General features: G+C 33.7%; 3 protein-coding genes across 4 annotated transcripts; 2 read left to right on the plus strand and 1 right to left on the minus strand.

Annotated features, from left to right (window-relative positions):
- Positions 1-235: 235 nt before the first annotated feature.
- LOC11427454 (late embryogenesis abundant protein At5g17165) lies at positions 236-4,260 on the plus strand. Its single transcript, XM_003610845.4, has 2 exons — positions 236-483; positions 3,660-4,260. Exons 1-2 carry the CDS (start codon positions 368-370, stop codon positions 3,937-3,939), a joined length of 396 nt encoding a protein of 131 aa, XP_003610893.1. The 5' UTR covers positions 236-367; the 3' UTR covers positions 3,940-4,260.
- A 2,013-nt stretch (positions 4,261-6,273) lies between these two features.
- On the minus strand, positions 6,274-8,384 carry LOC11439958 (uncharacterized). The gene is made up of 5 exons (XM_003610846.4): positions 7,967-8,384; positions 7,770-7,849; positions 7,070-7,145; positions 6,765-6,887; positions 6,274-6,654 (listed from the first exon to the last, which is right to left on the minus strand). The coding sequence occupies exons 1-5, from the start codon at positions 8,303-8,305 to the stop codon at positions 6,505-6,507; spliced, it is 768 nt and encodes a 255-aa protein (XP_003610894.1). The 5' UTR covers positions 8,306-8,384; the 3' UTR covers positions 6,274-6,504.
- A 3,517-nt stretch (positions 8,385-11,901) lies between these two features.
- On the plus strand, positions 11,902-14,938 carry LOC11427455 (protein PLANT CADMIUM RESISTANCE 10). Of its 2 annotated transcripts, none has more exons than XM_013597901.3 (4): positions 11,902-12,055; positions 12,377-12,567; positions 13,488-13,714; positions 14,557-14,938. In XM_013597901.3, exons 2-4 carry the CDS (start codon positions 12,405-12,407, stop codon positions 14,725-14,727), a joined length of 561 nt encoding a protein of 186 aa, XP_013453355.2. In that variant the 5' UTR covers positions 11,902-12,055; positions 12,377-12,404; the 3' UTR covers positions 14,728-14,938. The 2 variants fall into 2 exon arrangements, with proteins under 2 accessions (XP_013453355.2, XP_013453356.1); XM_013597902.3 differs by having other exon boundaries at positions 11,932-12,164.
- Positions 14,939-15,459: the final 521 nt, after the last annotated feature.

Genomic DNA, 15,459 nt, shown 5'->3' on the forward strand with positions numbered 1-15,459 from the left:
ATATATGCACGTAATCACTTTACCTTACCCAAGAAAATGATTGGCCGATTGTGGATTACTGTAATTATCTGTTACAACTTACAACAAGTACGAGTGAGTCAAGAAATATCTGTTAAAAAAGTAACGGCTGTGTAAAGAAAAGAAGGTGACGTTAACAAAAACCGTTAGTTTGTTGAATGGTACGTGTTAGGTACGAAAATAAGAAACAGAGAATTACGCACCATTTTTTCATTTCAGAAACCTTACTATTGTTTTTGTGTATAAATATATCCATCCAAGATTTCACAACTACTCTCATTTCATTTCAGCTACCACAGACAAAACAGTACTCTCTCTTTCTCTCTACCTATCTTCTCTTTATCATTGTATGGCAGCCAATTCGAGCAGCGGATCGATCACTACCTTCGGGAAAAGAGTCATCAACCAGATCTGGAAGAACAACAACTCCATCTCTTCCTCTCCTCCTCTCTCCCTCGCATCAAGGTATAATTTTCATTCATTGTTTAATTACTACTGTTGCTATTTCAATTTATCAAATTGTTATTATTATCAAGAATTTTTTGTGATCTTTTCGATTTTCATATTCATATTCATATTGTGATTTGTGATTAATAAGTCAAGATTTCTCATACTTGGAAGTTGGAAGTTCATTCGTACAGTTTTTTTTTATTACAATTTGCGGAATTTTCGGAGATCACTATGCGACTTTTGTTCCTAATATTCCGATCCCGTTCATTTCTAGGGGAAATTTTTTCCAAACGGTGAATTCGAGTTTAGATTTTCTAGAATTATTCTTTTAATTGTGTACTTTGTTTAGATTTTGATTCCATTTTTGTTGGGAAAATTGATTTCTGATTGTAAGTTGAAAATAAGATTCCATTAATTCGGTATTTATTCCTTTCACTGGATTTTTCTTTTGCAGTAATTTTTCTTTCCTAACCTTGTCTGATTCCTCTTTAAACTTTTTTTCTTTTGCTGACACTAGCATTGCCTTTTCTCATTTTTGGATGCTTTCACTTTTTGTTTTACAGTTTATATTATTATTTTATCATAAATTAATAAACGAAATTTCCTTGCATCTTGGAGAGTGTGATGCATAGGAATTAACTTATTTCTCCAGTGCCGTCTGTATATGAAAATTTGTCCAAAAACATTGTTGTTCATATCCTTCGGTATTGAGCAAAAAAGTAAATAAAATAATAATGATGATTAAAAGTATAAAGTATTTTGGGTGATAATGTACGTCAAAGTTTGATTTGACAACGCCAAATATCATCCCTTGCTTCCTTTGTCGGATTAGGGAAATGTCTTTTTTCCTACTCATCCATCCATCCACCTCAACCAACCAATGTCACTTTCCACTGTACCCTGTGAACCGGTTCTGGTTGTGCTCAAGGTTATTATGCTTTTCATATTAGTATAGTACTATTCCAAATTTGACCTTTTTATTAATCTTCCAAAATGTTTTGGATTTATTTATTAAAGTTAAACTTTTCTGATATAAATTAACTTCATCTTTTGGTTCAATTCACAATGTTAAGTAAACATCAATTTTTGGCCTTCCTTAGTCAACAAATATATGGTATCTTTGTTGCTGTTAATAAAATTGACTCAGTTGATAAAGGAAATTGACTTTACCTAAAGTTATAAGTTCAATATTTGCATTCAGTGGGTGTCTGGGTGATATGTAAACATCTCTATTAACATTGATAATGATCAATAATGAGTCTTAACCTTGTCCTGATGAGCTTCAGATCCGATGGTAGATAGCAGCTCTTTTTATTATTTGGCATTTATAAGATTTTTGTCAACGTGGAAATTATAATATGGATAAGATCTATGCATGTGGGTCCAAGTTATGGCCTTTATTGTTATCTTTTTAGCTAGACCAGACGTGGGGTTTGTTTTTATCTAGTCACAAAACTCTGTTCCCTCTGCTTGTTAGAGTCTTTTTAGTAATTTTTCCAACATTGAAAATATACAGGGATAGGCACATCTGATCAGTGTAAAATGCAGACATTCAATTATGATGGTTTTTAACTTATCTACTATCCATATGTTTTTCATTTATTAACCGTATTAAGAACCATGGAGGAAACACTTAAATAATGCACTATTTTATTTTATTTATTAGTAATTTGTAAACATATATTGAACGGCTTGCTTATACATGTGATTTAAACTTTAAAGTGATACTTATTCTGGTATGGTATATATGTAATTTTGGAATGGCTAGCTTTAATGGACACACAATGTCCATCAAAGGTGCCATATATTGACAGAAAAAAGTGTCATTATATAAGTTGTTTGTAAATGTGCATGGAAATGGAATAATTAAGTTATGTTAACTTATAGTTTTAAATTTAAATATGTTCATGTACCAAATAACAATACCATTATCACCAGTTACTACCTATTTGTTTCTTTGCACGCAACAAAGCACTCCAAAGACGCGTGTTCCATGCTCTCAATAAACTTGTACTAAATTATTTATTGTTTCCTTTTAGCCCTCATGGAAAGCATATAAAAACTATTATTATCAATTAAATTCTATATGTATTTCTTCATTGCATGCCTACCTGTCCAAGTTCTAACCTTTGAATTTGAAAAATTCATTTATTTAAATAATAGTTTTGGCCATAAACTATTTTCAAGATCAGAATGTATGGGGGTGGTGGTGTGGGCCGGTGGGGATAAGGTGGTCATAGCGGTGTGTTTTACCTGTACATTTGAGCAATCTCAATCTCGTCAGTTATTTTTGACAAAGTTGCCCACATCTAATCTAGATAAGGTGTTGTTTAAGACGCATCTGTCTATATCTTTTTTCTTATAGTTACAAGTGTGTTCATAATGTCAATTTATGGGATGAGAGGAAAACTTTTTTGTTTTCTTATCCATGTTCATGTACGTATTTATTAAGATTTTTTAAAATATTTTGAAGAATGTTATTTTTTTTATTTTTTTTTTACTTTTAAAAAATAAAAATATAAAAGTATATTGGTAATTATATAAATTATACTTTACTTCATTTCTTGTTTCGTTTTAAATCGATAGACCTAAAAGATGACTCATTTTAGATGGGGGCGTGGAAAATGCGGGCAGAATACTTAATCACGAAAAGTGGGTGGACCAGCTGATGGTCCAAACCTTATTAAGGTCGTAGATACCCATCACGTGACCACTAATCTTTGCTTTGACAACTAACCATCCATCTGTATATGCCTTGTGGATGACTCGTTCACACCCGCCCATCTATCAAATATGCTTTTTTTATTTTGTTGACAGAATAAAGATGGTTATTTTTTCATACATAGTAGTTTAAGATTTTGATTTGATAGAATAAAAAAACTAAGGTTAATTCATTTTGTTTAAAACGATTAAGTACTATAAAGTCACCAGGATACTTTTGATCTAGTCTTGTAACAAGGTTTGAATAGTTGGTATAAGTCTTTGTTTGAACTTTATTATTGTCTCCGTTGTACACCAAAAAGATTGATAATTATATGGGACACCCTAATTATATATGATTAAACTTTTAAAATGTTTCAATGGTACTACACTACTACAGTTTATGGAAATCAATATCTCTAATTAATTATGTTCCTGTTTTGGATTGGAAATTGTATTCATTCTTATGATGGAATTTGGTTGGAATACAGGAGGGCAGCATACAGTTCAGTGTACGACAAGAACGCTGATGATCAGATCCACTCTGAACCTGTTCCTGATGATGTGATCCAGGCAACTCAATCCACCAAATACTGGGCCCCAAACCCACATACTGGGGTATTTGGGCCCCCAGGAGAGCACGCCAGTGGCTTCCATTCAGCCAGCTCCACCACGAATGCAAGTGCTGCTGCAGGTTCTGTGCTGGAGGAAAAGGCTTGGTTTCGTCCCACCAGCATTGAGGACTTGGAGAAGCCCCACCCTAATCCTTAATAGTTCCCTAATCCCTTTCCTTTAGAACATAATATATATGTATATGTTTGCGTATAAATAAGGGCAGTACTTGTGTGTGAGTGGCCAAGTTGAAGTAGTGTGTGGTTATTCTAGCTTGTGTATCTATATTTTGTGCTGAATTTCTTAGAGTGCAGCAGAGACTGCAATATTGCAGGTTGATGCTCCTTCAAGAGTGTGGACTAGACCTTTTATTATACATATAGCTAGACATGAACTGCGTCCATATGCATGTAAGCTTCTTGTCTGTGTTTTCATGCAGAAGCTTTAATATTAGACCTATGTTTATGTTATGGTTGTGTCTACGGTGAAGCTAATTTTCTTCTTAACATTACCAATAGAAATTTCTATCCGCAAAAATTTATCAAAATAAATGAAAATAAAATTCAATGACTTCTAACAAGCAGCGCAGAGTTTGACTTTGCCAAAATGGAAATAGATTTCGGCAAAGTTCAATTTGAATTTGTTAGAATAAAAATAGGTTCTAACAAAGTTGAATGTAATTTACTAGAATAGAATTGGAAATTTTGAATATGCCAAAAATATAAACGTGTTCTAGTTCTAGTTTATCGAAATCTTCGGGGGTGGAAGAGGGGTGGATTTCAGTTTACAAGATTTGTTGGAGTATGAGTCAAATATTAAGGGTATATAATAAAAAATTCACAGAGGAGAGATTGGTTTATGCACAGTGGCGGAGCCAAGAAATTTATAGAGCCTGGGCATAATAAAATAATGATAAGTTTTACATACGGAAAAAACCGTAGGTAAAGGTAGAAAACATATTGTGATAGCCATTTGGCAATGAGACGAATTTAGCTACATAAATTTTTTCTATATTGACGGATTTTGGCCGACACAAAAATTCAAATTTCTTGTAGCGATACAAAGAAAGTATGGTTGCAACTAATAATATTAAAAATACAGGAGAAATACTAAAAAGCAAAGATGATATGACTCGAACCAGAGACTTCATTCTAAAAGTATTCCCGCCTTACCACTACAACTAAGAAACATTTATTGACTATATATGCCCAATATGATATATATAGCAACCTTGGAGGAGGTATGGCTTCCATAGATCCCCAAAGAGATCCGCCTTGAGTATGGGTTGAGCCCGGGCGCGTGCCCAGGCTAGCTGGGTGGTGAATACACCCATGTTTATGCATGTGTTGGGGTGATTGGGATCACTCTGCTATCTTAACCCAATGTTATCAACGAACTTTTTTCACCCAAAACCTGAAATTACAGAAGTCAGGGGTTGCTAAACTGATCACACACTTGATATTAATTTTCTTACATATTTATTTTATAATATACTATAATCATATATAATCATATTACTTGTATTGGCTTGTTAAGAAGAGCAATGCTATTGATTATGAAGGATTTATCCAACAAGAGAAGAATGCATATAGGGGATTTGACCAATGTTGGTTATACGATTTTTTTTACTAAGGAAGATTTACATGTTGGTCACATAAGATTCGTGTGTTTAACAATTTATCATAACAATAACCATTTTCCTATTAAAAAATGTCTCGGTAAATACAGTTTTTAATAAATATTTACATGAGAATATGTTTGTTTTACATTAGATTTTAATAGAACAAATATAAAATCAAATATTTGAATAAAAATAAAAATATTGGATTGAAATTTGATACTGGGATCCATACCCTTTCTAATACAATGCTATGAAACACTCACTTCAGCACAAATCTCAATAGTTAGATTAATTCAAACGGTCCAAGAACTAAAAGAGAATAGTCACAAAATTGTTAGCAAAGCGATAGTGATGGAAAAAAAACAGAGCTTTGATGACTCAGCCTCCAACAGTGGCGACATAGGTCTCCATGAGCTTCTCGATGGCACCAATGGAGCATGTTGAAGACATATCGAAGTGGAGGATGAAGTGGTTGGGTTGGCAGAGTTACTTGAGCTACCAGTGTCGTCGGGAGGTGATGGCGAAGGGAACGTGGGGTAGCAACAAAATGATTAATGTGGGGCGATAAACGAGCTCATGGTGTTCAAGTTAGTCAAAACTTGAACAGAGCGGGTGATAAGATAACACGTGAAAATTATTGTTTAACAGTATTCACAACCAATGTTCTACACATTTGTGCCCCCCCTCCTTTTTTTTTTTTAAATATATCACCAACATGCGTTTAAATCAGCCAACATTAACAACACCTTATGCCTACCTGTGTTTTAGTGGTTTCCAATTTCAATGCTACAAAATCACTTGATGACTTTGCCATCAGCAAAATAATTGGTGAAGCTCAACCACTGATCTCGTTAAATAAAACTGGTTAACTATAAGGCAAATGGAAATGGCACCTTTAATATAGTCTAGTAAATAAAGCATGAGCTGAACACCAACAGTGAAAAGAACCTAAGATCATAACAACAGCATTCAGATAGTGAGCTATACTTTATTAAAAACTAGTCATACAGCTTTACATACAGTACCAACATGAGGCATGAAACTTGTGTGAACCTTCAAGTTCAGCTGATGTTGAAGATGGGAAAATGCACGTATCTCCTATTTTAGTGCTTACTCTTATCTTCGCTATCACCATCTATGGTGTCATGCAAGCGTTGCTGGTATTCTACAGGCCTTTGAGAATCTTCCCAACCCCCAATGTCTCTTGATGGTTCTTCAGCAGATAATAGGTTTTTCTTTTCATTCTTGCTTCCCTAAATCACAATTGACAACAATTGAGATCCATGTAATGTAGCTTTTCGAGAGAAATACGCATCTTATTTACATCATGCACTGCTTTGTGTTAACACGGGGAGAAAAGTACCTTAGACATTTCTTGATGCCGATTCAGACGTCCTTTCTTCTTCGAACTTGATGATTGCTGATCCATAACGTTCCGAAATAGCTGAAACCCCTGAACATCTCCATTTCTGATGCTTGCTTCTAGCTGCAGTGTAAAATTTTCTATCATTGTCAAAACAAACTGCTTGATACTTGATCTTTTCAAGCCTCACTATCAAGCAGTAGGAAAATACTTGTTTCTTTTAGTTAAGCAATACATTAGCAAATCAAAGTTAAAAAACAGGTGAAATCTAACTACAAAAACAGAGTGATAAGTTAAGCTTAAACCTGAATGTGAACAATACAGAAGAGAATACTAGCAATTGGCAGCCAGCTATCCTCGGGCGAAATTGATAGATTTGACCTGACAATGAATGAATATATCACATCATTCACAAATACAAGTCAAACCCATTCATTCACACACATTAAATTCAAATGTTTTTGGGTTAAAGGCAAGATGAAGCTTGATTAATCTATTCTTAGGTCGCCATGCATCGAATGAAAGATAAAACTTGGACTAGTACGAGAATGTAGTAATAAAAAACTATCATATGGCTTCTTCCTCATATAAATGTATAACTCAAGACAGTTGGGGAAATATGCACAGTTCATTACGGCTCACATCATAAATTCATAAATTCGTTAAATGAATGTCTACCATGCAAATTAGTGATCGGTCATGATCACAATCAAAAGTGACTGCAGGAAATCAATTTCCATAAAGGAAGGGGATCTTCCAAGAAAAGTAGCAGAGAAACAAACACAATGTTGTGTAGAAATTTGCAGCTAATGTTCCAAATATAGATGCTTAACACAGTTCAAATATGCACTTAATTATATTCGATAGAGTTAATGAATCACAACTCATTTATCATTCACTTAACGCAATTGGTAACGATTATGAACATCATTAACCACGATTTTCAGGTGTTCAAATAAAATATACACGATAGAAAGCAAAGAACTGAAAAATAGAAAATAGTACCTGAGATAAGGAGCTAAATAAACAAGTGAGTAAACAGCATAACGACGATTACCAGTATCAAGCCACGCAAAAACCCAACTCTACAATCAATCAAATTAATCAACAAATATGAAAACCCATTGCAATATAATATACTATGGAAATATAAATAAGAAATTGAAATTACAAAAGAAGCTTTTTTATTTTATTTTACTTACAAGCCAATTAAAATAAGGAATGAAACTCATGATCCCCATAACAGCCAACCTTGTATCCGTTGAAGTTAAAGAAGATTCTTCTTCCTCTTCGGTGGCAACAGGTACCGGAAGAATCAAAGAAGTGAGCATGCAAGCACCGATTGCGGCGGCGAACGGAGCATCATCGACGAACACTGCCTTGCAGTAGCTTTGTCTATAATGATCTTTATTGAATTTGAAGCTGGGTTTGATTTGAATTCCGAAGGAGGGTGAAGGATTGATGAGAAATGGTTTTTTGAATTTGAAACATGGGCGTGAATCGAAGAGGATCATAGTTGAAGAAGAACAAGAGCAATTCATGGGTACGATGATGAGCAATTTGATTTGATTGAAAAGAAGACAGTCAAAATAGAGACAAAATGCACCGAAAATTTGTTCTTGGAAACCCAAACTTAAGAATACAAAAATGACTATTACTTTTCACACCGACGCGCACCCTATTTTTTTTCAATTTTATTCTTGGTTCGGATTTCGTTTTCCGAATTGCATTGTTAGAATTTTGCAGATATTTTTGGATTTGAAAATCCGGAATAATGTTTTACTAGAACTTTTGCAATTTTAATCTTCAAAATTCGTAAAATAAAATGAACATAAAATAAAAAACAGAAATAAAAAGATACAAACATAAAAACAACTCATTTTATTAATATATGAACAATACATTACAATAATTTTCAAGCTTTTTAAGCTTATTACATAAGATGCTAAATCTATTTCTACTCTTAACTTATTACATAAGCAATATCGGTGGCTCCAGCCACCGGTGGAGAGGAAAGAGGGGGAGGAAAGAAGATGGTGGGGAAGAAGAAACCAATGCTGCCTGATAGGACATACCAGTAGCTTTGGTGTTGGTGGGGAGACAGAGGGGGCACAGGGGCCTCTAGGGAACAAGAGATCATGATGGTCAACATGACACCCGGGCAAACCAACCTCACACCCAGACTAACCCCTTCCCTATTGACTGATCATATGACCCTTGATGGATTTCCAAAGAGGTCTCTTTCTATGAAAGGCCAACGATGGAAACACATCGTTGTAGAGGAGAAAGAAGAAGGTGTTCAAATGTTAGAGGAAATGAACCATATTTATAGGGAGGGGGATTAAAAAAATGTGGGAAAGTCATCAATTATGGTAAAAAAAACGTGTAGAAACACGTTTTTCAACTTAACCGTCGTCCAAAACGTTTGAAAAACGTTTTCTTTGTGGTGCAGACCACCGACCAAAAGCTTCTGGTGTAATCTGGAATGTATAATCCGGAATACACATATATTCCGGAAACATACGATGTTGGGGTGAACAAAGGGAAACTTGAGACTTTGAGTATGGTGAGGGTTGGTTCGGATTTTAGAATCTGAATTTATTCAGCATTTGATTCTTTTGTGTGTCCCACATTGCACCGACAATTTTTTGTGGTCCACAACGCTCACATATCTCTATAAATAGGGGTCTTTGTTTTCATTACAATTAAACTACATCAGACAAAAAATCATGGAATTCCCTGGTTAAGATCCTCAGCATGCTGTCAAAAATACAAACAAGCACACCAAATAGACCATGCAAATTTTTGTCATTGTGCTGAGGATCTTTCTCATGCTGGTTTATGTATATAGATCTCTATATAACCGCATGATGAAGATCCTCCACATGATGTCAAAAATATATAGATACTCCTTGATGTCTCCTTGGTAGATAGATAACTCAAAAATATTAAGAGGTTGCTTTGAGTTAGATCGTGCTGCCTGCCAGATGAATATGTCATTTGGCAAGACAGCAGGATCTAACTCAAAGAAATCCTCTTGAAAACACCTTCCTAAAAGATTTATCATTTCTGTTATTATGGGTTTTTTTAACTGTTTATTTGTCTTATGCTGCTTCAATTTATGTTATGTACCTTTGTTCTATTTTTCCAAGGCAATTGCAACGAAAATGATCCAAACAAAAGGGTTTGATGCAGTTCGGACTTTACAATCCGGAATAGCTTCATGCATTCCGGATTATAAAATCCGGAAACGCTCAGTAACATTTTGGCCGGTGACGTTTCACCAAAGGTTAGGCCGGTTAGTGGAGTTTTAATACGTTTTTGGACTGTTTTAAATGAAAAACATGTTTTCCTTGACTTTCCAAATTACCTATGACTTGTTTTAGGCTATAAAAAGGCTTGGATCTTCAACATTTTCTTTCACTCTTCTTCACCCTCCTTTCTTACATTTTCTTCAAAAAAAATTATTTTTTTAAGGCTCTGTTTGGTAAAAATAGCGGATAGTTGATAGCTTTTAGCTGATAAGCTAACTGAAGTGTTTGGTAAAAATAGCGGTTCAACTAGCTGATAAATGTAAAATGACATAAAGGGTATTCTTAATTCATAATAAAAATTATATCATTAATTTAAGTATTTGTAATTTTGTAAACTAATTTTTCTTTAAAAAAATACTTTAAATTTATTAATTTAATATATCCTATGTATTATAAATTAAATTAAATTTTATTCACTAAAATTTTATCTTATATTTATTATCATTTAAGTGTTTCCACTTTATAAAGAAAATAACATTTATCTCAAAAACAAAAAAAAAAAAGGTAGCACTAATAGAGTAATAGTAATAACAGAAAATAAAGAAAATAATACTTACCTCAAAAAAAATATAAAATAAAAAAAGTAATACTAATAGAAAAATAGTATTTTGTTTCGTAAAAAAAAAAACCAAGGTATATATTTTTTCAAAAAAAAAAAAAAAGGCCAGCTGATATATATACAAAAATTGGAATAAAGGGATTGTAGTCTTTATTACGTAGCTTATTATAAAAATTATAATAGATAAAAATACAATTTAAATGAAATAATAAGGGTAAAATTGGAAGAAAAAGTGAGAAGCTATAAGCTATAAGCTCAAACGCTACTTGGAATAGCTTCTGAAAAATAGCTTATAAGCTTGTGAAATAAGTTATAAGCTCATGGTGAAAAAGTGTTACCAAACAGAGCTTTTTTTGTCAAACGAGCTTATAAGCTATAAGCTATAAGCTAAAAGCTCTTTTTTTGGGTTTCCCAAACAGACCCTAAGTAGATTTTAGGAGTGTTAGTGGTGTCATGGTCATTGTTGACCGCTCATACGACCCCTGCAATTGCATTGCAGCTTTTGCGGGGGTCGTATAACGGTCAACAGAGACCCTTGACATCAAAGAAAGACACAAAATATTCATATCGTATTTGTCCGGATTATATATTCCAAAAACACTAACAATCTGGTCCTGATTACGTAATCCGGACCAGGGGTATTTATGAAATTTTTGCAGGGCGCGTGAGAAGGCAACATGGTGGGAAAAGTAATAGTCTACAAAAATACTAGTACAGTATAGAAGTACGTATTCTGTAGATACAAATACATGTGTTTAGGTTCAGCCCAAATTACTTGTTGAGTTGAACCTTAATTCATACCCCCACATCTATTTTGCATACCAAACATTTTAACAAAAAACCATTTTTAAACATTAAATTGTTGAGTTATTAAACCAAAAATATTTGATTTGGTGTCTTAAAAGTACCGGCTAATGTTCTCTTTTTCCTATGGAAGATTTGCCATAAGTTAGTTCATGATGGTGTGATTTTGAAGAGGAGGAGTATGATTGTCTCAGATGTGTGTTCAATTTTAAACATTAAATGGTCAAATATGTTCCTTGTTGATGTGCTACGCATCTCGATTGTTCAACAATTTCAATCAATCACAAATAGTGCATAATTTTACATCTCAAATTGTTCGCATAGGTGTAACTTTCACTCAACAATTTCATAAACATCATCATCTACTATATTATATTGTTTGAGGTAATTGGCCCTCTATTGTACCCAAAACATATATAAATAGCAATAAAAAAAAAAGGCAGAATGAGTCCATCTTTTTTTGTTAGCAATAATAATACAAAAATAAGTACTAGTTTTATTCTCTTTCTTGACAAAAAAACAAATCAAAAATCAAAATTATTACATGTGGTCGTGATTATAGCAAGAAGGATTGAAAGTGCAAATCTTGAAGGAGAACTCAAATCAAATGATACGTACATAGTTCATGTTCATCCTGAAGCATCTTTTATTCTTTTTCGTTTATGTTTCATTCCTTCTCCGATTACTTAGATCCAATTTCAATCATAATCAAATTAATCCAACGTTCGTTCTTTTTATCAAAAATATTTGAAATTCCATTTTCTGATTTACGGGTTTCAAGATTTTGTGTTTACCAACATTATAAACAATTTTATTTCACCTTGGTCTCACAAAAAATCATGTTTTTTTTTTAGATTTATGGGTTTCATGATTTTGTCTTTCATAAGCTTGCTTTTATAATTAATTAATTAATTATTTTTGGTTTTGTTTTGTAGTAACAATTCCATTATTGTAACAACAAATATGAAGAACCAAGTTGGTTATGTTCCACCTGCTTACATTCCATTGGGTCAATCAGATTCAGAGGCAATGAGTCTCTCTCCTCTACACCATGGTGGTAGTAGTAGCAATGTTTCAAATCAATGGTCTTCTGGAATCTGTGCTTGTTTCGATGATATGCAGAGCTGTATGCTACTTCCTTACCTTGTTTAATCACCAAGGTGCCTCTTGTTGATTATGTATGTTTGTTTGTTTAAGGATATTTGTTTCTGTCGTCGTTGTTCTTTAAATCATAATTTTGTTAAGTATTTACTAATTTTAAGAATATTAACTAGTATAGAGCTCGTGCTAGATGGCACGAAGGTAGGAGAAAAATGAGGGGAACCAGAGGTATGAATTCCTTAGTAGAAGATTTTTCTTAGCATAGATAGATTGATAAGCTCATTCGTTGGTTGGACTCTTATGTTGGATTGGAAAACCGGCTACCATAGACCCACGATAATATCAAAAGGAACATGAACTGTTACACCGCCGACAATACTATTTTTAGGATGGATGACACGGGAAAATGCACGCCTATCCCACTGATCTTATGAGTAAAATCTATGATCAGTGGAATAGGCGTCAGGTTCACCCGTTGTCATTGAAGATTGTGAGATCTCTTTCGAGTAGGATCAATATTTTGACTGCCTTTACAATAAGGATTAGGAGGGGAAGTTCTGAATTTTATTGTTTGGCACTGTCTTTTGATTGATTGTAGCCTTTTCTTGTGTTTGTTAAACAATACTCAATTAAGTGAATTCTTAACTCACGGAACTTATTTATGGTTGGTACTAGACATTCTTTTATAAAACTTTTCCCCCTGTTTCACATCAGTAGTTATTTGATGTATATATAAAGGGCATGGAGTAAGAAAAAAAACATCAATATTTAACACCGTAATTAATCAAATGTTTTTTTAGCTTGTTGATTAAAATATTTAAATTATACTATAAAAAGCTCATCTTTTGTTTTTACCTTTCTGTATGTTACAAAAAGTTTGTTCTGTTCTTTTTCGATAAACTGGCAAATGAAAAGATTGGTTACAAACTTTCGGCTTCTGTGCAGGTTGTATAGGTTGTCTTTGTCCTTGCTACCTCTTTGGGAAGAATGCAGAATTTCTAGGTTCTGGCACGTTCATGGGATCATGTGTTACCCATTTTATATTGTGGAGTCTTGTTAATACAGCCTGCTGCTTGTTAACCGATGGCCTGTTTTTGGGATTACCTGGATGCCTTGTTTCATGTTATGCTTGTGGCTACCGCAATACCTTAAGATCAAAGTATAATTTGCCGGTAATAATATTACATCCATGCTTTACATAAAGTTTTATAACTTGTTTTTTCACCTTTTCCTTCTATTTTCTATTCGGGCTGTTGTGTTTCAAACTTTTAAATATAAGTGTTATATTTATTATATAGTTATTGCGATGTTGCATTTTGAGTGAGACTGGTTAATATATTTGGAGTAAAATAGTAAATGGTTCTTAACTGGAGGGTAACCAGTCAGTAAATTTGAAGCATAATTAGGCACATTCTAATAGTAAAAGAAATGTTTAGGTATGTTAGTACAGAACGGGCATAAATTCGCCAGCTTTTCACTTCCTATAGACAGCAAGTAGTAGCAACTTCGAGTCCTGGCACATCATCTGAGACAAGTGAATTTAAAATATGTCTCAAATTTAAATGCGATAAAAATGAAAGAAAGGAGATCTGTCTTGATGTCTATATCCCCAATTTACACAAAAGAGAGTATATATGTCAAATGGTAGAGATAGATAATGTAGGTTGAAGGGTTTTATTCAAGTACAGTTTTCCATAGAAGAAAACTAGAGAATTGAAATAAACTTGTTGAACTTGCTCTTTATTCGTATTTCAAAATTTCAGAATCCTTTTAGGTAGTTTAAGGGAAGTTCTCAGACTTTGAGAGGATGCATATTTCTCTTGAAAACATTCCTGGTACTGTGAAACACTTCTCCACATGCCTGCGCCTAAATATTTTCCTAGTTGCAGATGCATTTTTGAAAAAAGGATTTGCCTTTAATAGAGAAAGTTTAGCACTTCATATGAATCGCCCAATCTAAATTTTTTGGATGTCTCTTGTGTAATACTAATGATATTCTTTTTGTCTTATGAAGGAAGCACCATGTGGGGATTTTGTAACCCATTTTTGCTGTCATTTGTGTGCCATTTGTCAAGAGTACCGTGAAATATGCGAAAGAGCTGGGGATTCTGAAGCTACAGATATGAAGCTGGCAGTAGTTACAGCTCCACCAGTCCAGACAATGCAGTCGGATTCCAGTCAGTAATGCCACAACCCTGCTCCCCTTATGGTTTGAGGATTTCAAACTTGGGTGAAGCATGTGGTTCATTATGCACTACAAGTTCTACTGATCCTAGCATTTCTCACTTTTACTTTTTCAATTATCTTGAAGGAAAAACTAGAAGAATATAAAACACTCAGTTGTAAATGAAAATTTAGTATGTTCAGTGCTTAGTTATATATTACTTCTTCAGTGCCATCTCTACCACTTTATTTTCCTCCTTCAAGACCAACGAAACTGCTTATCCCCGTGGCATTACCTAATTGTTTCTTATCGGGTCAATCAAATTAATTGCAACAAAATAAATAAATAAATAAATACCAAGACATAAGTTCCACTAGAGAGTAACAATCAAATTAACAATAACATTGACATGGAAACAAAATATAAAACTGAATTAGAGCTTAAGTGACAAATCAAGCCCCTGAAACAAAATATAAAACTGAATTAGAGCTTAAGTGACAAATCAAGCCCCTGAGATACAGAATTGGATGAAGTAGGATCCACGCTATTTTTATTTTTCATGATTGAATTTGAACTTATAGCAACGTTTGCAGAAGAAGAATCTCCAAATTTTATAAGAACTCCAATTTTGTTATTGGTACCATCTTCAATCTTTGAAATAATTGCACCCCCAAATCCTAGAATCCGTACGCAGATGCGCTGGATTGTGCTAGTAGTGTCTGGTTGATTGCTTTGGATTACGATATGTGGCTC

Source organism: Medicago truncatula, chromosome 5, assembly GCF_003473485.1.
Source record: "Medicago truncatula cultivar Jemalong A17 chromosome 5, MtrunA17r5.0-ANR, whole genome shotgun sequence".
Taxonomy (NCBI): domain Eukaryota; kingdom Viridiplantae; phylum Streptophyta; class Magnoliopsida; order Fabales; family Fabaceae; genus Medicago; species Medicago truncatula.